Source organism: Nycticebus coucang, chromosome 8 (assembly GCF_027406575.1).
Source record: "Nycticebus coucang isolate mNycCou1 chromosome 8, mNycCou1.pri, whole genome shotgun sequence".
NCBI classification, from domain to species: Eukaryota; Metazoa; Chordata; class Mammalia; order Primates; family Lorisidae; genus Nycticebus; species Nycticebus coucang.
This window is the reverse complement of record NC_069787.1, coordinates 94909437-94935230: the sequence shown is the minus strand read 5'-3', so window position 1 is coordinate 94935230 and position 25794 is coordinate 94909437. Positions and strand designations below refer to the sequence as shown.

The window sequence follows — 25794 nt, the reverse complement described above, 5'->3', positions numbered from 1 at the left end:
TGGCCCGCGGGCCGTAGTTTGAGGATCCGTGATCTAGAGTAAAGTTTGCTCCAGCCTCTCAGCATTTCTGTGGCATGGTTCTGGAACATATGCAAGGGCTTAAGGAATCTCTTGCACTTGACCTTCACAACAGTCTGGTTAGAGCCTACCATGTGTGAGATTTCATCCAGGGTTGGAAAGCTGTCCTGGCTTACCTACCTCTATTTGATCCTGGGGCTGGAAGGTTTGTGGTACACAGAGCCAGCTTAGAGCTTGGAAAGGAGATAGACTGTGATATAAACAGATTTAAGGTAGAGAGAAAGAGTAGTGGCCCAAGGTCCTTGACCTTTCCTATTCTGTGTCCCTGGTAAGTGCAACTAGTGCTCAGAGAGAATGAGGCCAGCACAGAGAATGAAGCCAGGAAGTGAAAGAAGCCTCTGCTGTTGAAAGTGATCACATGTTCTCAATTTTACTCCCCTTGCCACTATTCTACCTCTTTCTGTGTCTTGGGCCTTGCTCCTGAGATTATTTTTTCCCTCTATCTTTTTTTTGAGACAGAGCCTCAAGCTGTCACCCTGGGTAGAGTGCTGTTGCATCACAGCTTACAGCAACCTCCAACTCCTGGGCTCAAGTGATTCTCCTGCCTCCTCTTCCCACGTAGCTGGGACTACAGGAGCCTGCCACAACGCCCAGCTATTTTTTGGTTGCAGCCGGCACTGCTGTTTGGCAGGCCCAGGCTGGATTTGAACCCGCCAGCTCAGGTGTACGTGGCTGGCGCCTTAGCCACTTGAGCCACAGGTGCTGAGCCTATCTTTTTCTTTTTTCTTTTTTTTTTTAATTTGAGACAGAGTCTCACTTTATTGCCCCAGGCTGGAGTGCCCTGGCCTCAGCCTTGCTCACAATAACCTCAAAACCTCCTGGGCTCAAGCAATCCTCCTGCTTCAGCCTTTGAGTAGCTGGAACTACAGACACCTGCCACAACGCCCAGCTAATTTTTCTATTTTTAGTAGAGACAGGATCTCACTCTGGCTCAGCTTGGTCTCGAACTCCTTAGCTCAAGGGATCCTCCTTCTTCAGCTTCCTAGAGTGCTATGATTGTAGGCATGAGCTGCTGTGCCCAGCCTTTTTCTTCCATCTACCTACTTTTAAAAAAGGCACATAGAGCTAAGGTGGATGGATTGCTTGATCTGAAGAGTTTGAGACCACCTTGAATAACAGCGAGACCCCATCTCTACTAAAAATAGGAAAAAGTAGCTGGGCATTGTGGTGGGCACCTGTAGTACCAGCTACTCAGAGGGCTGAGGCAAGAGAATTGCCTGAGCCCAAGAGTTTGAGGTTGCTGTGAACTATGATGCCACTCAATCTAAGATGACAGACTGAAACTCTGTCTCAAAAAAAAAAAAAACCCTAGCTTTGCACAGTGGCAGTATTGAAGCCAATGAGGTTTATCCAAGGCACAATTATTGCTAATTGAAAACTTTTCCCAATACCCTGCCAACGACTTGAAATATAGTCAGCACTGGCAATTTTTGACGGTCTCTACGAAGACTGAATAAAAAAAGAAACAACACAAAAAACAAACAAAAAACCCCATAGAAATAAATTAGTGCTTATTTCTTCATTTTTGGCTTAGTTTGGCCTTGAGGTACAGTAGTATTCATGCCTTCCTGGACCTACAGGCCTCATTATCCAATCCTGGGGTTCCCCACAGCCTTATGGGAGGCCATGTGAAGGTTAGTTACGATACTTTCCTGCTACTCATTGTGGGTATTGTCTTCCAGAATGAACTGGACAATATCAGAGCCCAACTTTCCCAGAAAGGTAAGTTAGCAAGAGACACAAGGCTCTAGGAATTCCCTAACTTAGATGCTGGAGGAAAGGGCCCTAGGAGAAAGGCCTTTAACCTTTTGGCAGTCAGGAGTGCGCCCTCCTTTGTCCTGCTAGCTCTTGTGACTGGCAGAAAAAGAAAGGAAAGAAAGTGACTGAAGCTGTCCACCCAGACCAGGTGAGCCTCTTCTTTCTGTCTGCAGCTTCTTGCCCAGGCTGGGAAGGGCTTACCGAATGGGACAGAGTATCTACAGGAGAGGGCTCAGCTACTGAGTTTGGCTACAACCTACTTGGGTTCTGGGATGATGAACTGACCATACCCATGGGAGGGGGGTGGTAAAATCTTTTTCCAAGTAATTCAAGCAGCAAAAGGAGTGTTTGTCCCTGAATGGAGGCTCTGGCTTAGCTTCTCTAGTTTGGTGCATGACAGAGAGACACAATCCAGCCATCCAATTTTCTGGCCTAAACTTGTTCTTTTTTTTTTTTTTTTTTTGAGACAGAGCCTCAGGCTGTCACCCTGGGTAGAATGCTGTGGTATCATAGCTCATAGCAACCTCTAACTCCTGGGCTCAAGCGATTCTCCTGCCTCTACCTCCCAAGTAGCTGGGACTACAGGCGCCCGCCACAACCCCTGGTCATTGTTTGGTGCTCCTGGGCTGGATTCAAACCTGCCAGCTCAGGTGTATGTGGCTGGCGCCTTAGCCACTTGTGCCACAGGTGCTGAGCCTCCTTTTTTTTTGAGACAGATTCTCACTATGTCACCCTCGGTAGACTGCTGTGGCGTCACAGCAACCTCTAACTCTTGGGCTTAAGCGATTCTTTTGCCTCAGCCTCCCAAGTAGCTGGGACTACAGGTGCCCACCACAACACCCGGCTATTTTTTGTTTGTTGTTGTTGTTTTATTGCAGTTGTCATTGTTGTTTAGCAGGCCTAGGCCAGGTTCGAACCCGCCTGCCTCGGTGTATGTGGCTGGCGCCCTAATCACTGAGCTACAGGTGCCGAGCCTAAACATTTTTTCTTTTTTTTTTTCTTGAGACAGAGTCTCACTTTATCACCCTCCGTAGAGTGCCATGGTGTCACAGCTTACAGCAACCTCCAACTCCTGGGCCTAGGCGATTGATTCTCTTGCCTCAGCATCCCAAGTATCTGGGACCACAGGTGCCACCACAATGCCCAGCTATTTTTTTGTTGCAGTTTGGCTGGGGTTGGGCTCGAACCTGCCACCCACGGTATATGGGGCTGGCACCCTACTCACTGAGCCACGGGTGCCGCCCTAAACCTTGTTTCTTTCTTTCTTTATTTTTTTTGCAGTTTTTGGCTACCCACCACCTCCGGCATATGGGGCTGGCGCTCTACTCCACAGCCACAGGTGCCGCCCCTAAACCTTGTTTCTTATCTGGCTCAGGGATGAAGGGCTAGAACCCAGGGGCTCAGATTCTCATGCTGATAGGTACATTGACCTCTCTTTCTCCTTTCTCTTCCCCCTGTTCCAGAGAAGGAGAAACAAGACAGCCAGATCATCATTGATACTCTGCGAGACACACTGGAAGAACGCAATGCCACTGTGGAATCTCTGCAGCAGGCCTTAGGCAAGGCTGAGATGCTGTGCTCCACACTCAAAGTGGGTTCTGGTCTTATGGACACAGAGTTGGTAGGGAGATATAGCCCTAGTCTTGGGCCCACCATTCAGGGCTTATCTTTTGATTCTGCCCTAGTCGATACCTTGGTTTGAGGAGTTGTAAAGTGGAGGCTGATTACTTCTTCCCCAAGTCTTCCCATACTATACCCATCTAACCCATAAGAAAAATAATATATTGACTGTGCTTGTAGATTCTGTACTGAGTAGTTGGAGAGACAAGAAGCTTTTTCAGCACTTCACAGAGAGAATGCTCACCTAAGACCTCAGTGAGGCTGAGCCATATTTCCAAAAATGGTTCATACTCCACTGATGAGGCCAGCTTGAAGAACCTTCCATAAGCACTCCAGATCTTGGCTAGGTTGCTCCCTGGAGCCAGATCAAACAGCATCCCAGGGAAGAGCAAGGGCCTTTGAAGTCGGTGGTACTGAGCTGACCGAGCAGATCAAAGCCTGCAGAACAAACAGCCCTAGACCCAGATGAATTTTGTATCAGCCTGGGATGGTGAGCCTCTTGCTCTCCAAGGGGCATGAGGCGATTGATCTGAACCCATGATTGATATTCTGGCCTTTTAGACAGGAGCAGTGCTTGCTGTATGCCGTTTGAAAGGGAAAGGGAGCCATCTTTATGAACAGACAAGGCCTCAGGATATTCATTGTCTCTGTTCCTAGTCAGGGTCTGGGCCAGATCACATGGCATAGCTGGTGGGAAGGAGAAAACTAGCACCTGTCTGCAGAGCAGGAATCTCTGATGGCATTCTCACATCAGAGATGAGTGATTTTATGCTTAGGGCAACCTGGCCAGCTGGCCCTGGCTCGGTTGTCGTATCTTGGAAACTGTTTGTGGGTCTGAATGGTGGATGGTGAGGCCTAGGTTTGTGCCCTGGACTTCTTCAGCTACCGGCGCAACATGTACCATGAGGCTCAGATCACTGGATCTTGGCAGCTCATACTAGGCCTGTAAATGCTGGCAGTCGGCTGTGACTTTGCTAAGACGTATCTCAGGAGAAAGCAGGCCAGTAAGTGAGGAAGCAGCTGGCCTAGAGCCTCTTGTCAGAAAAAGCACAAGCCAGAGTGGGCCTTACCTCCTAGTATTTGGGGACATATGTTAGCATTTTCAAAAGATATGGTATAGACAGTTCTCCAGTGAAGTTTTCCCAGTGACTTTAGCTATGGCTCCTGGTATGGGTGTGTTTGCTCTTCAGAAGCAGATGAAGTACTTGGAGCAGCAGCAGGATGAGACCAAACAAGCACGGGAGGAGGCCCGCCGGCTCAGGAGCAAGATGAAGACCATGGAGCAGTGAGTGAACTGAGTTCTGTAGTTCCCAGGGCCCCCAGGTGGTACAGCTCTTAGGACTAAGCAGGGAATGGGGTTGGGTCACCTATGTGTTTCAAATCTCTGTAGGCCATGGAAGGCTCAGGCTAGCCAACTGTGGGCACATGTCTTCTTGCTTAGCTTCTGTGAACTTGCACTTTCTATGGGGGCCCTTGCTACATTTTTCCCTGTATCTGTTGCCTGTGGTCAGATGACCTGGCTAGTCTTTCCTTTCAAGAAACTGGGAAATCCCTGAACTTGAGGCCCTCTGTCAGTACCTCTTCTTTCTCAGCAGCATCCCTGGAGTTTTGCTCAGTTCTGCTGTGGGGCTTCTCCTTGGGCATACCCACCTGCCAAAGCATCCTAGCAGCCTAGGCTGTTACCACAGCAACAGCAGCAAAGGAAGGCAGAACTGTACTGGGTGCCTACCCATCAGCCTCCAGATTTCAGATGCTGTGGGCTGGACGTGTTTTTCAGGATTGAGCTTCTACTCCAGAGCCAGCGGCCTGAAGTGGAGGAGATGATTCGAGACATGGGTGTGGGACCGCCAGCAGTGGAGCAGCTGGCTGTGTACTGTGTGTCCCTTAAGAAGTATGTACTCTGGCCCCTTTCAACAAGCTCAGGAGCTAGTCCATGGGGCTCCAGCCATGCCACTGCTTCCTATCTCTTGTAAAGCAGATGGAGTTAAGGGGAAGGGGCAAGCTCTGGAACCATGCTGCTATAGTTTGAAACCTGACTTTACCTCCAAATCTCATCAGCTGTATGTACTGGGGCCAGTATTTTGGCTTCTCTAAGCTTCAGCTTCCTAAATGGAGATAGAATTAGACATGCCTCATGGTTGTTAAGAGAATTGAGTGTGAGGGTGGTGACTGTGGCTCAAAGGAGTAGGGCACCGCCCCATATGTCAGAGGTGGCGGTTTCAAACCCAGCCCCAGCCAAAAACTGCAAAAATAAAAGAGAGCGAGAGAAGAATTGAGTGTGAATTATATGTGTTGTTTCTAAAGGAGCTGATACATCCCTCTAAGCTATAAGCCCATCATGATATTAGCACTATTACTGACCCCCCCTGGCTTGCATCAAACTTTGCTCATATTCTCTGTGGTGGGTGGGAGGTTGGCGGGAAGCTGGGCCACTTGGCTGACTGGCACAGAAGGTCTAAGATGCCTCATATAGGGGGATGTAGGGAGCCCTCTAGTGAGGCTGGAGCTTCCTACATATCCTATTCCCTATAGGATAGATAGGGAGTAGAGTCTTTGTGCGTTACCCTCCATAGTGCCACCTGGTTGGACTCAGATAATAAAGCAGGAATGAGAATGAGCTGAGGGTTTGGGAAGTGCTTTGTGTTGGGTTGGTGCTGTGCCTGTGTCTGACCTACTGGGTGTTCTGTTCTACAATCTCTTTTAATGGCAACTTTACAGAGAGTATGAGAATCTAAAGGAGGCACGGAAAGCCTCAGGGGAGCTGGCTGACAAGCTGAAGAAAGACTTGCTTTCCTCCAGAAGTAAGGTAACTTAGTGGGGAGCAGAGGATAAAGGGAGAGGTGGCTTTCCTTTTGGCATGCTCACTCAGGTCTCCTGATCAAGGCCATGGGTACTGATGGCACAGCTGACTCCATGGGGCTGTTAGGTGACTTATAGAGACTGGTTACTGGTCCTTACTGGGCATTATCTATGTGGCTTGTCCACTTGAGGTACAAAATCATGGATATAGTCCCTCCAACCATGCATACTTATCCCCTCTGTTCTTCTGGTTCAAGAATCTAAGCCCAAAATATGACAGCTTCAAAGGCTTATTTTTGTACCAGGCCCAGAATAGGAGAGCTTCTAGAACTTGATTTGGTCTGCACAGCTGCCTTTACTTCTGTATGCTGCATCTAAGGGCTGCAGGGTAAGAAGCAGCTTTTGTTCCTGGGCAGCTCCAGATGTACTTTGCCAGACTGAGGCCCATCCTCAGATAGTTGAAATCTCTTCCTATATATTCAGTCTCTTCTGGACCCTAGGCTACCCTGACCATGCACTGGGTAGCAGCAGAGGGGGATAGAGCACATGGCCACCACTTGGCTCAGCGGTCCTCAACCTGTGGGTTGTGAACCCTTTGTAACAATGAAAATATATCCTGCATATCAGATATTTACATTACGATTCATAACAGTAGCAAAATTAGTTATGAAGTAGCAACAAAAACAATTTTATGGTTAGGGGTCACCACAACATGAGGAACTGTATTAAAGGGTTAAGGCATTAGGAAGATTGAGAACCACTGCTCTATACTTTCTTATAGTTGCAGACAGTCTACTCTGAATTAGATCAGGTCAAGCTGGAGCTGAAGTCAGCCCAAAAGGACTTACAGAGTGCTGACAAAGAAATCACGGTGAGGAACATCCCTGGCCTCATGGGAATGAAAGGTTTGTGTGCTCTCCGAGAGGAGGGCTGGGTTGTTTCTACCCAAGAACCTGTGCACCAGTGAATGGTGATGATTCTGGGGTCCTTGTATCCTCCTGGGTTAGGGTGTGCTTTTTGGCCCTGGTCTGGTCTAGAGTCTGGTCCTCCTTGGCAGAAAGCAGATAACACCATGGGTCTTCCCTCAGTCTGTCCTGTACCTACATCCTTGAGGTCCTTAGTCACCAGAAGAGGGTCTGTACCAAAGAGGGGTTCTAAAGTCTGATGGGCTTGGCCTGCTGAGCCTGATGTTGGGGTTTCAGCCTGTACTGCTCATGTCCTCTATATTATCTCTGGACTCAGTGCCTCAACCTTTCTCTCACAGTCTTTTCTTTCTTTCTCCAAGAGCCTGAAAAAGAAGTTAAAAATGTTGCAGGAAACCTTGAACTTGCCACCAGTGACCAGTGAGACTGTCAACCGCCTGGTTTTAGAGAGGTTTGTAGACCTTTTGGTATTATGCAGGGGTCACAGCTGGGAGAGCATCCTGTTAAGGGCTTTTAATCCTCTTAGCTTTGGTGAACTGTATGGCCTTTGTGGAACTGAAGTCTGTGGAACTCCTGCACTGGGAGCCAGCCAAGGTTTAGTTGGAAAGCAGTTTTGAGACAAATGTGGGGTCTGACAAGGAAAGGCTAAACAAAGCCAGAGAGAACCTGGGTATGTTCTGAGAATGAGCAGGTTCACTACCTGACTTTGGGCATACTGTTTATGAAGTGGCTCACTACATTTGTCTGTCTGCCTCAAATCTTATTTATTTTTTATTTAAAAATTATTTTTGGGACAGAGTCTCAAGCTGTCACCCTGGGTAGAGTGCCGTGGTGTCACAGCTTACAGCAACCTCTAACTCTTGGGCTCAAGCAAATCTTCTGTCCCAGCCTCCCAAGTAGCTGGGACCACAGGTGCCCACCTCAATGCCCAGCAATTTTTTTTTTTTTTTTGAGACAGAGCCTCAAGCTGTCACCCTGGTTAGAATGCTGTGGGGTCAGAGCAACCTCCAACTCCTGGGCTTAGGTGATTCTCCTGCCTCCGCCTCCCAAGTAGCTGCAACTACAGGCGCTTGCCACAACACCCAGCTATTTTTTGGTTGCAGCTGTCATTGTTGTTTGGTGGGCCCCGCCATCTCAGGTGTATGTGGCTGGCGCCTTAGCCACTTGAGCCACAGGTGCTGAGCCATCCTAGCAATTTTTTTTGTTGTATTTGTCATTGTTTTAGCTGGCCCAGGCCAATTTGAATCCACTAGCCAGGGTGTATGTGGCTGGTGCTTTACCCAATGAGCTACAGGCACTGCCTTCCTCAAATTTTAAAACAAATACTATACCACTCTAAAATTCCCCTGGTCCCAGGGAGGTGTACTTTTATTTATTTATTTATTTTGAGTCACCCTCAGTAGAGTGCCATGGTGTCATAGCTCTCAGCAACCTCAAACTCTTGGGCTCAAGCAATCCTCTTGCTTCAGCTTCCTGAGTAGCTTGGACTACAGGAACCCACCACAAGCCAGGCTGTTTTTTAGAGATGGGGGTCTTGCTCTGGCTCAGACTTGGTCCAAACCTGTGAGCTCAAGCGATCCACCTGCCTCAGCCTCCTAGAGTGCTACCCTGTTTTCCCTGAAAATAAGACAGTGTCTTATTTTATTTTTATTTATTTATTATTATTTTTTTTTTTGTAGAGACACAGTTTCACTTTATGGCCCTCGGTAGAGTGCCATGGCATCACACAGCTCACAGCAACCTCCAACTCCTGGGCTTAAGCGATTCTCTTGCCTCAGCCTCCCGAGTAGCTGGGACTACAGGCACGCGCCACAACACCCGGCTATTTTTTTGTTGCAATTCAGCCAGGGCCAGGTTTGAACCCGCCACCCTCGGTATATGGGGCTGGCGCCTTACCGACTGAGCCACAGGTGCCGCCTGACAGTGTCTTATTTTAAGGTGTGCTCCCAAAGATGTGCTAGGTCTTATTTTCAGGGGACATCTTATCTTTCCTGTAATTAGGTCTTATTTTCGGAGGATGTCTTATTTTCGGGGAAACAGGGTAGGATTACAGGTGTGAGCCACCTTGCCTAGTTGGGAATGTGTACTTTAAAGCTGCCAGCAGAGGGAGCCAAGAGAAAGGGATTGGTGTCCCTGCAGGCATGAGTATCCGTTTCTGCTCCTATGTTTCATAGAAACAGAGTAGCTAGCCCAGCCCAGACCATCTAAACAACAATGACAACTGCAACAACAACAAAACAATAGCCGGGCATTATGGCGGGACCTGCAGTCCCAGCCTTGGGGGACTGAGTCAAGAGAATCGCTTAAGCCCAAGTGTTTGAGGTTGCTGTGAGCTGTGACACCAGGCACTCTACTGAGGGTGGCATTGTGAGACTCTGTCTCAAAAGAAAGAAAGAAAAGAAAGAGAGTAGCTGAGAGCATCCTCAAGGCTAACTCCTGCCTGCAAGAGGACCTCAGCTAGGACGTAGACAGAAAACACACAAATCTTATGCATAACCCTTTTTCGTTTCTTTTCTTTTTTTTGTAGAGACAGAGTCTCACTTTATCACCCTCCATAGAGTGCCATGGCATCACACAACTCACAGCAACGTCCAACTCCTGGGCTTAGATGATTCTCTTGCCTCAGCCTCCCGAGTATTAGCTGGAACTACAGGCACCCACCGCAATGCCCAGCTTTTTTTTTTTTTTTTTTGCAGTTTTTGGCTGGAGCTGGGTTTGAATCCACCACATCCAGTATATGGGACCAGCGCCCTACTTCTTTGAGCCACAGGCGCCACCTGCTCGGCTATTTTTTTGTTGCAGTTTGGCTCAGGCTGGGTTTGAAACTGCCACCTTTGGTATATGGGGCCGGTGCCCTACCCACTGAGCCACAGGCACCACCCTCCTTTTTCTTTTTAAGAGACAGGGTTACCCAGGCTAGACTACCTTTACCCAATCATAGCTCACAGTGGCCTTGAACTTCTGGACTCAAGTGATCCTCCTGCCTCAACCTCCTTAGTAACTAGGACTATAGACAGGTGCCACCATGCCCAGCTAATTTTCAATTTTTTTTTTTTTATAGAGACAGAGTTTCACTTTATTGCCCTCGGTAGAGTGCCGTGGCATCACACAGCTCACAGCAACCTCCAGCTCTTGGGCTTCGGTGATTCTCCTGCCTCAGCCTCCTGGGTAGCTGGGACTACAGGCGCCCGCCACAACACCCGGCTATTTTTTTTTTTTTTTTTGGTAGAGACAGAGTCTCACTTTATGGCCCTCGGTAGAGTGCCGTGGCCTCACACAGCTCACAGCAACCTCCAACTCCTGGGCTTAAGTGATTCTCTTGCCTCAGCCTCCCGAGTAGCTGGGACTACAGGCGCCCGCCACAACGCCCGGCTATCGGCTATTTTTTTTTGTTGCAGTTTTGGCTGGGGCTGGGTTTGAACCTGCCACCCTCGGCATGTGGGGCCGGCACCCTGCTCACTGAGCCACAGGCACCGCCCTAATTTTCAATTTTTTTGTAAAGTTAGCAATCTTGCTTTGTCACTCAGGCTGGTCTCAAACTCCTGGCCTCAAGGAATCCTCCTGCCTCAGCCTCCCCAAGTGTTTGGATTACAAGGATGAGCCACCATGCCTGGCCTGCCCTTCTTTTAATTAGGCACAGTCTGTTCTATGTTAAGAGCCACAACTCTCAAAAATTGGTGAATCCTGGGGCACATTTTCTCAGAACCTCTTGAAATGATGTCATCCTGGCTATTGGCCACAAATACTTAGCTCAGAATAAACCTCGTTAAATTAAACAAAAAAAAAATTGTTGACTTCTCAGTGGTAGTTTTGCTATGTCTTTGTGCTCCGATAGCAGGGACCTTAAAACTACAAATGACCCCAAAGACCCTGCCTCTACCTTTCTTCTGTGACACCTGACATGTTGCTGCAGAGGTCTGGAAGAAGTCTTTCTTTTCCTGATATATTGCAATTTTGAGGTACATTCCTCCAACCGATGTTCAGATCTAAATGAAAAACAGGCTCAGCACCTGTATCACAGTGGCTATGGTGCCAGCCACATATATGGAAGGTGGTGGGTTCAAACCTGGCCCAGGCCTGCTAAACAAAAATAAACTGCAATAAAAAATAGCCGGGCGCTTAGCCGGGCATTGTGGCGCGTGCCTGTAGTCCCAGCTGCTCAGGAGGCTGAGGCAAGAGAATCGCATAAGCCCAAGAGTTAGAGGTTGCTGTGAGCCGTGTGATGCCACGGCACTCTACCCGAGGGCGGTACAGTGAGACTCTGTCTCTACAAAAAAAAAAATAGCCGGGCGCTGTGGCAAGTGCCTGTAGTCCCAGCTATTTGGGAGACTGAGGCAAAATAATCGCTTAAGCCCAGGAGTTTGAGGTTGCTGTGAGCTGTGATGGCACAGCACTCTACCAAGGGCAACATAGTAAGACTGTCTCAAAAAAAAAAAAAGAATAAAGGAAAAATAGTCCAGGCAGAGCAGATGGCAAGTGCAAAGGCCCTGATTTTGACTCAGCTGAGTATTCTTAGAGGAGAGGGACCGGTGGCAGGTGGGCCAAATCTCTGCAGTACTGCACAGGCTAGCTTTGTAGTTCATATTTTATCCCAAGGGCAATGGGAATTATTGAGAATGCCTGAGGAACAATCACTCTGGTGGGTCTGGCCTGTGTCTCTGATTTTTATTCTATCACCCATTGATGATTTCCTCAAACCTGTACTCTAGCCCAGGTATACCAATTCACCTGCTTTTTTTTTTTTTTTTTGACACAGAGTCTCACTTTATTGCCCTTGGTAGAGTGCTATGGCATCATAGCTCACAGCAACCTCAAACTCTTGGGCTCAAGTGATTCTCTTGCCTCAGCCTCTGAGTAGCTGGGTCTACAGGCACCTGCCACAACGCCCATCTATTTTTAAAGACAAGGTCTTGCTCTGGCTCAGGCTGATCTCGAACCTGTAAAGTCAGGCAGTCCATTCACCTTGGCCTCCCAGAGTATTAGGACTATAGGCGTGAGCCACCGCTCCTGGTCCCCAATTCACCAGCTTGATGTCTACCCCCTTATACTTCTGCTTCACTACATATGAAGACCTCATAAGACCACAGTGTCAGGCTAATTTGGGGAGTTGGATTTTAGATATTTCTTGATACTTTGGTCATTCTATAATTTTTAAATCTCCCTAGAATACATTAGAGATATATTCAGATCCAGTCACAGAAATCTGTGTAATTCCTCTTGACATTCAGGAGGAATTTTTAAGTTTTTGTTTTTATTTTTTGTTTTGTTTTCTTGAGACTAAGTCACTCTGTCACTCAGGCTAGAGTGCCATGACTTCAGCCTAACTCACAGCAACCTGAAACTTTTGGGGTCAAGCAGTCTTCCCGCCTCAGCTTCCCAAGTACCTGAGACTACAGGTGCGCGCTACCACGCCCACACAGTTTTTCGACTTTGTTTTTATTTTATTTATTTACTTATTTTTGCAGTTTTTGGCCAGGGCTGGGTTTGAACCCGCCACCTTTGGTATATGGGACCGGTGCCCTACTCCTTGAGCCACAGGTGCTGCCCTCTACTTTGTTTTTAGTAGAGATGGAACCTGGCTTTGCTCAGGCTGGTTTCAAACTCCTGAACTCAAGCAATCCTCCCTATTCGATTTCCTAGACCAGTGGTTCTCAACCTTCCTAATGCCACAACCCTTTAATACAGTTACTATGGGTCACAACCCACAGGTTGAAAAGTGATGTCCTAGAGTGTTACGATTACAGTTGTGAGCCATGTGTCTGCCTGAATTTTTTTTTTTTTTTTAAGACAGTCTTACTTTGTCACTCTTTGGTAGAGTACTATGGCGTCATAGCTCACAGCAACCTCAAACTCTTGGGCTTAAGAGATCCTCTTGCCTCAGTCTCCCAAGTAACTGGGACTACAGGCACCTGCCACAATGCCTGGCTATTTTTAGAGATGGGGTCTCACTCTGGCTCATGCTGGTCTTGAACCTGTGAGCTCAGGCAATCCACCTGCCTCAGCCTCCCAGAGTGCTAGAATTATAGGCATGAACCACCACGCCCAGTCTGAAATTTTTTTTTTTTTTTGAGACAGAGTCTCACTATGTCACCCTCAGTAGAGTGCTGTGGCATCACAGCTCACAGCAATGTCAAACACTTGGACTTAAGTGATTCTCTTGCCTCAGCCTCCCAAGTAGCTTGGACTATAGGCACCTGCCAAAACACCTGGCTATTTTTTGTTGCAGTTGTCATTGTTGTTTAGCTGGCCTGGGTAGGGTTCGAACCCACCGGTCTCAGTGTATGTGGCTGGTGCTGTAACCACTGTGGTACAGGGTGCCAAGCCCAGGCCTGAAGTTTTTTTTTTTTTTTTTTTTTTTTTGGTTTTTGGCCGGGGCTGGGTTTGAACCCGCCACCTCCGGCATATGGGACTGGCGCCCTACCCCTTGAGCCACAGGCACCGCCCGAAGTTTTTTTTTTTTTTAGAGACAGTCTCACTTTGTCCCCCTCAGTAGAGTACTATGGTGTCACAGCTCACAGTGACCTCCAGCTCTTGGGCTTAGGCAATTCTCTTGCCTCAGCCTCCCGTAGCTGGGACTACAGGCGCCCGCCACAATGCCCGGCTATTTTTTTGTTGCAGTTTGGCCGGGGCTGGGTTTGAACCTGCTACCCTCGGTATATGGGGCCAGTGCCCTACTTACGGAGCCACAGGCACCGCTCCCCGGCCTAAAGTTTTTTAATTAAGAAATTTAACCAGTCTGAGTCTCTACTAAAAATAGAAAATATCAGCTGGGCATAGTAATACACGCCTATGGTCCTAGCTACTCACTGCTTAGGAAGCTGAGGCAGGGCAATCACTTGAGCATAGGAGTTTGAGGTTGCAATGAGCTATAATGACACCCCTGCTCTCTAGCCCAGGTTACAGAGTGAGACCTTGTCTCCAAAAAAAAAGGCCAGGCACAGTGGGATCACATCTGTAATCCTAACACTCTAGGAGGCTGAGGTGGGCAGATTGCTTGAGATCAGGAGTTCAGACTAGCCTGAGCAAGAGTGAGACCCTGTCACTACTAAAAATAGAAAAATTAGCCAGGCATTATGGCAGGTCTGTAGTCTCAGTTCCTTGGGAAGCTGAGGGTTGTTTAAACCCAGCAGGCTGAAGCCACAGCACTCTAGCTACAGACAACAGAGTGAGACTGTCTCTGTCTCAAAAAAAAAAAAAAAAAGCCAGGTGAGGTGACTCACGCCTGTAATCCTAGCACTCTGGGAGGCCCAGGTGGATGGATTGCTTGAGCTCACAATTTGGAGACTAGCGTGAGCCAGAGCAAGACCTCATCTCTAAAAAATAGCCCGGTGTTGCAGCAGCCTGAAGTCCCAGCTACTTGGGAGGCTGAGGCAAGAGGATTGCTTTAGCCCAAGAATTTGAGGTTGCTGTGCGCTATGATGCCACAGCACACTACTGAGGGCAACAAAGTGAGACTTTGTCTCCAAATAAAGAAAAAAGAGAAGAAAAAATTTTAATTAAGAAATTTCTTAACTTTTATAACTTCTTACGTTAGCAGTACTTTTTTTTTTTTGCAGTTTTTGGCTGGAGCTTGGTTTGAACCCACCACCTCTGTCATATGGGGCCAGCGCCCCACTCTGTTGAGCCACAGGTGCTGCCCCAGCAGTACATTTTTTTTTTTTTTTTGAGACAGAGACTCAAGCTGTCACCCTGGGTAGAGTACTCTGGCATCATAGCTCACAGCAACCTCCAACCTCTTGCCTCAGTTTTTCTATTTTTAGTAGCAATGGGGTCTCACTTTTGCTCAGGTTGGTCTTGAACTCATGAGCTCAAGCAAACTACCTGCCTTGTCCTCCCAGAGTGCTAGAATTACAGCCCCCTGCCTGGCCAGAAGTATTTTTTATGGTAACATGTATGTTACATAAATTTCACAATTGTAACAATTTTTTTGTAATTTATTATTTTTTATTCATTAGTTCAGGTTCATTGAGGATACAAAGAATTAGGTTACATTGTTTGCATTTGTTAGGTAAAATCCCTCTTATAATTGTGTCCTGCCCCTATTGTAGCAATTTTCAAGTACAGTTTTTTTAAGTATGTACACATAGCTGTATAACCATCACCACTCTCTATCTCCAGGACTTTTCATGTTCCAATGCCTGAAACTCTGCCCTTTACACAATTCTGCATTCTCTTCTTTCCCTGGTCTCTGCATTACCATCTACTTCAGGTCTCTCTAACCTTGAGTATTCTAAGAGTATCATAACTGGAACCATACAGTATTTGTCCTGTTGAAACTGGCTTATTTCACTCATAAGAATGTTTTCTTTTTTTTTTTTTTTTTTCAGTTATGTTAACTTTATTTACAGGTATAATAACCTTAATCTTGGGCGGCGCCTGTGGCTCAATGGGTAGGGCACCAGTCCCATATGCTGGAGGTGGCGGGTTCAAACCCAGCCCCAGCCAAAAAAAAAAAATAATCTTAATCTTTCTCTTCATCTGATGTTTGATACTCTGGCAAAACTTTTGGTCTTTTAGCTTGAACCTGGAGCTTTATTCCATCAATGATATGATTTTCCTGTTGTAGTGCATTCTGAAGTTCTTCCTCTGCAGAAAATTGAACCCAACCCAAACCTCTGTGAAAGCCAGTCTCTTTGTCTCATTTTATTTATTTTTATTTTTATTTTATTTTATTTTTTTTGTAGAGACAGAGTCTCACTTTATGGCCCTCGGTAGAGTGCTGTGGCCTCACACAGCTCACAGCAACCTCCAACTCATGGGCTTAAGCAATTCTCTTGCCTCAGCCTCCCAAGTAGCTGGGACTACAGGTGCCCACCACAACGCCCGGCTATTTTTTGGATGCAGTTTGGCCGGGGCCGGGTTTGAACCTGCCACCCTCGGCATATGGGGTCAGCGCCCTACTGACTGAGCCATAGGCGCCGCCCCAGTCTCTTTGTCTCAATGCCGCTGTCCAAGGAATTTTTCTAACAAAACCAATGGGCCAATTAATACTCATACGCAGGGCCATGACACCCCTCACTGCCAAGGCCTCCATCTTTAGACTCTTAAGAATGTTTTCAAGGTTAATCCGTATTGTAGCATGTGTCAGAATTCCTTTCCTTTTTTTTTTTTTTTTTTTTTTTTGAGACAGTCTCACTATGTCACCCTCAGTAGAGTGCAATGGCATCACAGCTCACAGCAACCTCAAACCCCTTGGGCTTAAGTGATTCTTTTCCTTCAGCCTCCCAAGTAGCTGGGACTATAGGTGCCCATCACAACGCTTGGCTATTTTTATTTATTTATTTATTTTTTAGAGACATAGTCTCACTTTATCGCCCTTGGTAGAGTGTGCTGTAGCATCAAAGCTCACAGCAACCTCCAACTCCTGGGCTTAGGTGTTCTCTTGCCTCAGCCTTCCAAGTAGCCAGGACTACAGGCACCACAACTCCCAGCAATTTTTAGAGAAGAGGTCTTCCTCTGTCTCAGTCTGGTCTCGAACCTGTGAGATCAGGCAATCTACCCACCTCGACTTCCCAGAGTGCTGGGATTATGGGTGTGAATACATCTTTTGTAAAACATGCTATTCTCATTTTGTGGTATTACACGGCTGTTTGTCTCAGTCAGTGTTTGTGTATCATGGCCTTTCTCTTGGGCTCCTCCTCATGTGTAGTCATCCTTTGCTGCTTGGTCATCCTTTGCTGGCTTGGGAATATATGGCTAGGGTTTGCAGAGAATGTACAGTGAACTGGCATCATGCTGAGGGTCTTATCTGAACCCAGAATGCAAAAGGCTTTACTGTCAGGTCCAATATTGGCTGCCCTATGTCACTGTAAATAGATTTGCTTACTGTTTTTGGAGAAAGCTTTTCCATTTCTTGGTCCAGGGTAGCTGCCTGAGTCATGATTGAGCTGAGTACCTTTAGAACCCAAGCTGCACAAGACAGGGAATATAAACCTTTTCCTAGAATATCACTAAAGGCTGCTATCTGTGCCCTGGTTTTCAGGACTGCTGAATGCTTTTTGCATTTGCAGCCTCCTTGTGGATCGTGGCTGCTGTTTCATTTGCCCAATCCCCTAACCATACTTTCTGTCCCAGAATTTTGTAGAACTCCCTGGGTACTGATGGTATATTACCTTTCACACCTGCCATTTTAGGGAGACTTCAAGAAATAGCCACCACCCCCAACTATAGAGGGGATGTCAGGAAGACCTCTCATGGGTTCAAAGGCCCCCTGATCTCTGGGCAGGAGAGAGTTAGGGAGACCATTGCTTAGGGTAAGGCTACTAGAAGCTGTCTATTCATAGAGGAGATGCTGGCTGGGCATAGTGGTTCATAGCTACAAATCCAGCACTCTGGGAGGCTGAAGTGGTAGGATTACTTGAGGCCAAGAGTTTTAGACCAGCCTAGGCATTGCAAAATCCATATCTACCAAAAAAAAAAAAAGAGAGAGAGAGAGACATTGACTGACCCCTTGCCACACAGGAAATGAGTCTGCCCAGAACCTTTCCTCTGTTTTTATAAGGGGAACTTTGATTATCTTGCCCTACTTCCTGAGACCTCTGGCATGAAGCCTTGTAAATTGGCCATAGGTAGATGTTCCAGGAGTGTAACACGAAGGAGGGCTGCAAGGCAGGCTGTCAACCAGTGAGGGAGAAGACACTGAGCCCTAGATTCTTTCTTGTACAACAGACAGAGGTGGGAAGGAAAGAAAGTAGACCCTTGACAAGATGGAAAATAGATTTCATGGTCATAAAGGAGGAAGATACTGGGAACAGTCTGAGAGAACAAGAAATGTGTCCATATGAGCCAGACGTGGGTTTGGGGCCATGAGTGGGGCACTGTGAGAACCTCCTGAGTCTTAAGTTTAGAGTCGTAAATGCCCAGGAGGTGCTAAGGTGCTAGTGAAGACTGGCTTGACTTGAGCCAAGGCTGAGCATGTGCCTTGGGCCTCACTGAACAATGCCTGAGGGGATGTAGTAAGAAGTCCTTCCTTGAGCCACTTGGAGGATAAAATGGATATATTCAGCTAGACCCTGCCTTCCTCTTGAGTTCCTAACCTAAGCCTGGACTTGCTAGGGTTGGTAAATGGTGGCAGAATAATGGATACTGCAAAAAAGTTGACATAAGGTAGTCCTTAGCTGCTGCTTTATGCTGTAGTTCCCAAAGGGGGAAGAAAAGCAACCAGCAGCATATGGTTGGTATGAGGTAAGTTTGTGCAGCCTTTATTTCTACTTGCAAGCAAGGAGGAAAGAGATTCCAGGGGCCGGACCAGGAAAAGGGAGAAAGAAATAGTCTAGGCTTTCTGGGTTGCTTACCCACCCAGAAAAGTACAGCTAGCTCCCTTTCTTCTGATCTGTAGGCCCTAGTGACAGTGGGACTGTGGTATAGCCCGCAAAAGTTCCTGAGGCCAAGAAAGAGAGAGGGTATCCTTGGAGCTTCCCCTGCCACTCTCCCTTGAGCCACAGGCGCCACCCTGGGTGCAGCTTTTTAATAGAATAAAATCACACATACCCCCAATATAAAGTAAAAACACACTTATGGAGAATTTGGAAAATACAGTTATCACAGAGGTAGTTGCTATTGATATGTGGAATATTTCTTACAGTCCTTTTTTCTGCATATGGGGGTGGGGTATGTGCCAAATCATGTGATTGCACTAAACACAGAGTTTTTTGCTATTTAAATTTAATGTATGAATATTTCCCCATGTTATTAAATTTATATATATATATTTGTGTGTGTGTGTGTGTGTGGTGTTTTTTTTTTTGGCCAGGGCTGGGTTTGAACCCGCCACCTCCGGCATATGGGACCAGTGCCCTACTCCTTGAGCCACAGGCGCCACCCTATATATATATATTTTTAAGAGACAAGAGTCTTGCTCTGTTGCCCATGCTAGAGTACAATAGCATGATCATAGATCACAGCAGTCTCAAATTCCTGGGTTCAAGTGAGCCTCTCACCTTAACCTCCTGAGTAGCTGGGACTATAGACACATGCCACTGTGCTTGGCTGATTTTTCTTATTTTTTGTAGAGATGCAGTCTTGCTGTGTTACCTAGACTAGTCTCAAACCCCTGGACTCAAATGATCCTCCTATCTCATCCTCCCAAAACAGCTGGGGTTATAGGCATGAACCACCACACCTGGTCCCCATGTTATTAAATTTACTCTCCAGAAACACTACTTTAATGACTTTACCACATTCAGTTTATGGAAATGCTAGCCCCCTAGGGGAGTTAATTTTGATGATGTCTAATATTGTACCATGTGCCATGATAAGTAGCAACATCACAGGGGCAGGGATGGAGAACTCCACATTAGTCTATAATGTCTATAGTGACATTTCTGACTAGCTCCTTGCACTGAGTTCTGAGAAATTAGGCTTCATGCTTAGAAGGCGGCAAGCAGTCTTTTGTTTATATGTAGTGTTTTGGTCTGGGTTTTTGCTTGCTTGCTTCCTTACCTTCCAGACTGAGCCAAGTGATTTATTCCATAGAGATTTCGGGTTTTTTAGGGGGTGGTCCTCAGTTAGGAGTAGAGCCCCATACCCCTAGAGCTGAGCTATCTCTGATGCTTGAGGGAATGTTGTCCTTTGGCCAGCCACTATGGTCCCAAATAACCAGGCCATCTATACCTTCAGCCCAGCCCCTATGGAAATGTTGAACCTGAAGCTCCGCCCACCATCCTTTAGTGATGATATTGATCTCAACACTACCTTTGATGTGGATACACCCCCAGCCCGGTCCTCCATCTCCCAGCAGCGCCACTCCAAGAAGCTCTGCCTAGAGAAGTCATGGTGAGTGGTAGTCCACAGCACTGTCTGTGGCCTGGTAGGAGGAAGGCTAAGACAGCTGCCTTAGTGTAGGCCCTGCACTAAAAGTTCTAAGTGGCTGATGGGGCAGTGTGTGCTGCTTAGGCTTGACTGTGGCTTTGGTTCCAGCCACCTCTTCTTCCCTCCCTACAGCACTTAATCTGTGCAAAGCCCTTCTTTGGTATCATTAACTTACCATTATCCTTCAAGGTAAAGGTGTTACAATGTGAGTTAGAGAGAATGTAGGGGTCTCAGTATGGGTGGGTCTGGACTGATGGTATTGAGGAGGCTGGTCTCAATACTTTGAATGCTTGCCTATTAGAGTCCTACACCAGGGACTATGAACTTCCTCTGCCATTGTGTGCCTCTAAGGCCCATGCTTATGGTAGGACCATCTCAAACCATGGAGCCGAGGGCTTTACCACTCATGGGGGCAGCCCACAGAGGCAGGCATGAGGAGCTGTCTAGAGCTATAAGGCAGATAGGACCAGCACTAGGGGTGGAGTAGGACTGGGAAAAGAGACTATCTCCTTGACTAGGCCTGCAAACTGTGACTCACTGTGGAGACAAGAACTAGGCTCATTTGTACATGTGCATATATGCTACTCAAATAAGGAAGGTTGGGGGCTATGCAGGTTTCCTTTTTTTTTTTGAGACAGAGTCTTACTATGTCGCCCTCAGTAGAGTGCCTTAGCGTCACAGCTCACAGCAACCTCAAACTCTTGGGCTTAAGCAATTCTCTTGCCTCAGCCTCCCAAGTAGCTGGGACTACAGGTGCTCACCACAATGCCCGGCTATTTTTGGTTGCAGTTGTCATTGTTGTTTAGCAGGCCCAGCCGGGCTCGAACCCGCCACCTTTGGTGTATGTGGCCGGCACCCTACTCACTGAGCTACAGCGCTGAGCCCAGGATAAAGACTATGGATATGAGAGAAATAAAATTGAGATATTAGGCAGTGGGGGTGGAATAGGACATGAGAACAAGCCAGATGAGCTAACCATACCTCCCAAACTTCAGGGGCATACATACATAAAGGGCCAGGTCCAATAGCAATGATAAACAAACCTATGGCATGTGGGCTATAGTCAGGGAGCCTATCAGTGCCTGTTCCAGAGTCTGGTTTCTTCCTCTTACCTCTTCTTCATTTGTAAAGGTTGAAGGTGTGCCCCTGGGATCTTCAGGATGCTAGGCCTTTCAGAGACATTTCTACCATCTTGAGGGCCTGCTGGGGGCTGAGGGAGCCTAAGATGCCCCTAACTCAGTTCACCCTCCCCAGAGCCAGACCCAGAGCAAATGGACAGTCTTCCCATGGTCATCATGTGGCCTCTCCATAGGCTGTGGGTGTAGGTACAGAGGAATCCAGAGTTATCTGGCCCTGGTCCCACTTTTGTCTTCATGGCTTAAGGAGCCACAGAGTCGGGTGGCGCCTGTGGCTCAGTAGAGTAGGGCGCCGGCCCCACATGCCGAGGGTGGCGGGTTCAAACCCAGCCCCGGCCAAACTGCAACAAAAAAATAGCCAGGAGTTGTGGCGGGCGCCTGTAGTCCCAGCTGCTTGGGAGGCTGAGGCAAGAGAATCGCGTAAGCCCAAGAGTTAGAGGTTGCTGTGAGCCATGTGACGCCACGGCACTCTACCCAAGGGCGGTACAGTGAGACTTTGTCTCTACAAAAAAAAAAAAAGGAGCCACAGAGTCAGCCCTAGATCATAATCCTCCTACCCACTCAGGAAAATACCAGAAGAGGATATCTAGCTGCTAGGGTCCCCAGGAAACACAGTGTCCAGGTCTGGGGCTGGGAGTAGGAGCCTAGGACCTAGGACCATGCTGTACTCTGCTCCAGACCACGCTATCTGCACAAATTCTCTAGGAAGATGGCCTGGCCCTGTGGTTTTGTTTTTTTATTTTATTTATTTATTTATTTATTTATTTATTTTTTGGCCCTGTGGTTTTGGTTTTTTTATTTTTGTTTTTGTTTTGAGACAGAGTTTTACTCTATTGCCCTAGGTAGAGTGCCCTGGCATCATAGCTCATAGCAACCTCAAACTCTTGGGCTTGAGCAGTTCTCTTGCCTCAGCCTCCCGAGTAGCTGAGACTATAGGTGTGTACCACCATGCCAGGCTAGCTTTTCTATTTTTATTTATTTATTTATTTATTTATTTATTTTTGAGAGAGTCTCACTTTGTTGCACCCCGTAGAGTGCTGTGGTGTCACAGGTCACAGCAACCTCAAACTCTTGGGCTCAAGTGATTCTCTTGCTTCAGCCTCCCAAGTAGCTGGGACTACAGGTGCCCACCACAGCACCTGGCTATTTTTAGGGATGAGGTCTTGCTCTGGCTCAAAGTGGTGAGCTCAGGTAGTCACTGGCCTCAGCCTCCCAGAGTGCTAAGATTACAGGTGTGAGCCCCAGCATCCAGCCTAGTTTTTCTATTTTTAGTAGAGATGGGGTCTTGTTCTTGGTTAAGTCTGGTCTTGAACTCCTGAGCTCAAGCAATCCACCCACCTCAGCCTCCCAGAGTGCTAGGATTACAGGCTTGAACCACCACGCCCAGCCTGGCCCTGTGTTCTGAGAGTATTTTGTATACTACCTTACTGAGGTTAACTTACCAAGCATCTCTTGCATGTAGTGCCCCCTCTCTGCGTAGACAGGACTAAGCCTGAGCTCATTAGATGCCTCCTGCTTGCATTAGAGCATGACTGTTTTTCTTCCTGTGGGTGGTGAATTATTTGGGCTCCCCAGCCTCATGTGGAGCCTGGGACATGATAACGTGCCCAAGGACTTGGATATTATTGGAATTTGGCTCTGAACAGAAGCCACAAGATTTGGATGTGATCCAATAACTGTCTTCACTACCCTACTGGTAGTGGTTATCTAGCTATTTGCAGAACTGCACTTAGGATGGGTATCACCAAGGTGCCTGCCTAGAACACAGCCATGTCAGCAGCCATGCCTTGTGGACACCCCAAGGGGCATGTGCTGAGCCTGGCTTAACTTGCCCCTCATGTCTTACCTACTCCTTGCCTTCATGTCTCATTCTTTTAGCTCTTCCATTCAGGACGTCCCTAAGAAGGTACCCAGAGATTCTAAACAGGTAAGGGCAAAGGCTTCCCATAAGAAGCCTCTGAAGTCACCATCTAACCCTTGCCAAGACTGGCGTTGAAGCTGGACTTCTGGGAGGTCAGAATCTTGCCAGAGCTCTCTCTTTCTTGGCCCAAAACTGAGATACCTCAGGGCCACCCCTGGGACTCTATTCATTATTTTTCCCGCCTCCTAGTGAGGCATCAGAGATCCTGATCTTATTCCACCACCACTACTCTCCCTCCTTTACTGCCAACCAGTTCATCAAGTCTAGCTCTGAGATCTCCCCTGCAGGAATCTCAACTGTCACTGGGTGGCCAGTGCTGTGTAGGAGAGCCAGATGAGGAACTGGTTGGTGCCTTCCCTGTTTTCATCCGGAATGCCATACTGGGCCAGAAACAACCCAAAAGGGCCAGAGCAGAGTCCTGTCGCAGCAAAGATGTGGTGAGTATGGATTCCCATAGTGACAAGTGCCAGCCCTCTCAGGGGTGGAACTAGGTAGCCAGCCCCCTAGCTCAGTAGCCTGGCCCACTCATCTCTTTCTTCTGCCCTAGGTAAGGACAGGCTTTGATGGGCTTGGAGGCCGGACAAAATTCATCCAGCCTGTATCCTTGTTCTGTGGTAGTGGGCTAAGCTGAGCTATGGCGCCTACACTATGCCTCATCTGTACCCCCAGACGTCAGCCTGACAATGCCAGCAGCCTCAGGTGTGCAGAGCCTGGCCTTGTTCAGTGTAGCAGGGCTGCCCATCCCCAGCTAGCCTGGATATAAGCCTTTCACACTCTGCATTCCAGGGCGGCGCCTGTGGCTCAGTGAGTAGGGCGCCGGCCCCATATGCCGAGGGTGGCGGGTTCGGACCCAGGCCCGGCCAAACTGCAACAGAAAAATAGCCGGGCGTTGTGGCGCGCGCCTGTAGTCCCAGCTGCTCGGGAGGCTGAGGCAAGAGAATCGCGTAAGCCCAAGAGTTAGAGGTTGCTGTGAGCCGTGTGACGCCACGGCACTCTACCCGAGGGTGGTACAGTGAGACTCTGTCTCTACAAAAAAAAAAAAAAACACCCTGCATTCCAGTCCCTTCTCCAAGCTTCTTCCTTAACATCTCCTCCAGACTAACACAACCATGATCCGACCACTGTCTGTTAAGCCCAAGGCCAAGGCTAAGCAGAGAGTGGGGATGAAGACAGCACACACTTTCTCCCAAACCAAGCTGGATACCTTCCTATGGTAGTTAGAACAGTGAGTCTGAGTAGTGGCCAGACATACACCTCTACCTTGTAGACCAAGGACTGGCTAGGCAGGGCATTTTTAGGAGATAGGTACTCTACCAAAACCAGCCCCGAAGCAAGGCCAAACAAGCAGGTGAGGGTAAGAGTGATGGCCAGAGACGGTGCTCTTACTATCCTCACCCTGTCCCGTCCCCACAACGTCAGACCTACTACCTTTGGGGACTGACATGACCAGCTCATCATTCCTATCAGCAGGGCCTGCTCTGATCCTGGTTCCATGCTTCTATTTACAGCCATGATCAGATGTGGCTGGGCTTATTCTGGTCCTGGAAACCAGGGTCATTTGGTGACTATCTCTATGGACCAAAGTGCTTGAGGATTCTCAGGTAGCCTCAGCTTGAGCTTCTGTCTGCCTCTGACTTTGCTGCTAGGTATGGCTTGGCACAGGCAGGTTGGAGAATAGGGGATGGTGGTGCAGAAGGGATTGGGGGAAGATTTTCATGTAAAATAAAATAAATACAATCTTTTCTTCCTGATTCTGAGAGTGGAATTTTGTACCAACACTTAGGAAAACTGTTTGGCATTACTTTTTAAAGCAGGAATAGCACCTAGCCTCAGACCAGCAGATCCATCCCTAGGCATGTGCCCTCTCATGTGGTACAGGAAGACTTTAGTAAGAATGAGATCACTGCAGCTTTTTCCACAATCTCTAACCTGGGCACAGCAAAAGGTCATAAGCAGGAAAGCACAACAAATAACCAGTGGCCACTATCTTCCTTTTCTCCCCACCTCTAATTGCTACCAGCCAGATTACTAGTCTTTGAGTCTTGGCTTCAGCAGCACTTTCTCCCAGAGTACTTCCCTTGGTAACCCTTAGCCTGGATAAAACCCCCCTAAGTTCCCATACCCTCTATTAAATGGGAGTTCATCTGTTTGCCCAGGTACCCAGCTCCTCTTCAGAAAAATCTAGAGGAGTGTGGGGCTTTATGGAAAGGAGGTGATGCTCTTGGTTATGGAGCCGACTTGAGCGAAGACTTTAAGTGAGGGGAAGTGCAGCAGCAGTATAAGAGTATAGGGACTGGGCCGGCACCTGTAGTCCCAGCTACTTGGGAGGCTGAGGCAAGAGAATCTCTTAAGCCCAGGAGTTGCAGATTGCTGTGAGCTATGTGATGCCATGGCACTCTACCTAGGGCCATAAAGTGCAACTCTGTCTCTACAAAAAAAAAAAGTATAGGGACTGACAGGCTCGGCGCCTGTGGCTCAAGCGGCTAAGGTACCAGCCACATACACCTGAGCTGGCAGGTTGTTGTTGCCTGCCAAACAACAATGACGGCTGCAACCAAAAAAAAAAAAAAAAAAGCTGGGTGTTGTGGCGGGCGCCTATAGTCCCAGCTACTTGGGAGGTGGAGGCAGAGAATCGCTTGAGCCCAGGAGTTGGAGGTTGCTGTGAACTTTGATGCCACAGCACTCTACCCAGAGCAACAGCTTGAGACTCTGTCTCAAAAAAAAAAAAAGTATAGAGACTGACTGCCAG

The 25794-nt window shown here is 47.7% G+C and overlaps 1 protein-coding gene and 1 non-coding gene across 9 annotated transcripts in view; both read left to right on the top strand.

Moving 5' to 3' along the window:
* TRAIP (TRAF interacting protein) overlaps window positions 1–24782 on the top strand; it is a 36715-nt gene extending 11933 nt beyond the window's left edge. For 3 of the 8 annotated variants that reach the window (XM_053600266.1, XM_053600265.1, XM_053600264.1), the window contains 13 exons: window positions 1761–1800; window positions 3118–3175; window positions 3300–3427; window positions 4647–4741; window positions 5234–5347; window positions 6175–6262; window positions 7037–7126; window positions 7541–7629; window positions 19797–19952; window positions 23003–23051; window positions 23333–23482; window positions 23593–23643; window positions 24143–24782. In XM_053600266.1, coding sequence (XP_053456241.1) covers window positions 1762–1800; window positions 3118–3175; window positions 3300–3427; window positions 4647–4741; window positions 5234–5347; window positions 6175–6262; window positions 7037–7126; window positions 7541–7629; window positions 19797–19952; window positions 23003–23051; window positions 23333–23482; window positions 23593–23643; window positions 24143–24262 — 1227 coding nt within the window. In that variant the 5' untranslated portion in view covers window position 1761 and the 3' untranslated portion in view covers window positions 24263–24782. Of the gene's footprint in view, window positions 1–1760; window positions 1801–1928; window positions 1985–3117; window positions 3176–3299; window positions 3428–4646; window positions 4742–5233; window positions 5348–6174; window positions 6263–7036; window positions 7127–7540; window positions 7630–19796; window positions 19953–23002; window positions 23052–23332; window positions 23483–23592; window positions 23644–24142 lie in introns of those variants that run through there. The other 5 variants (XM_053600262.1, XM_053600260.1, XM_053600267.1 and 2 more) reach the window with 4 other exon arrangements.
* Window positions 1389–1527, top strand: LOC128592784 (U4 spliceosomal RNA). The gene has a single exon (XR_008382007.1). It is a non-coding gene; the product is annotated as a U4 spliceosomal RNA (small nuclear RNA).
* Window positions 24783–25794: the final 1012 nt, after the last annotated feature.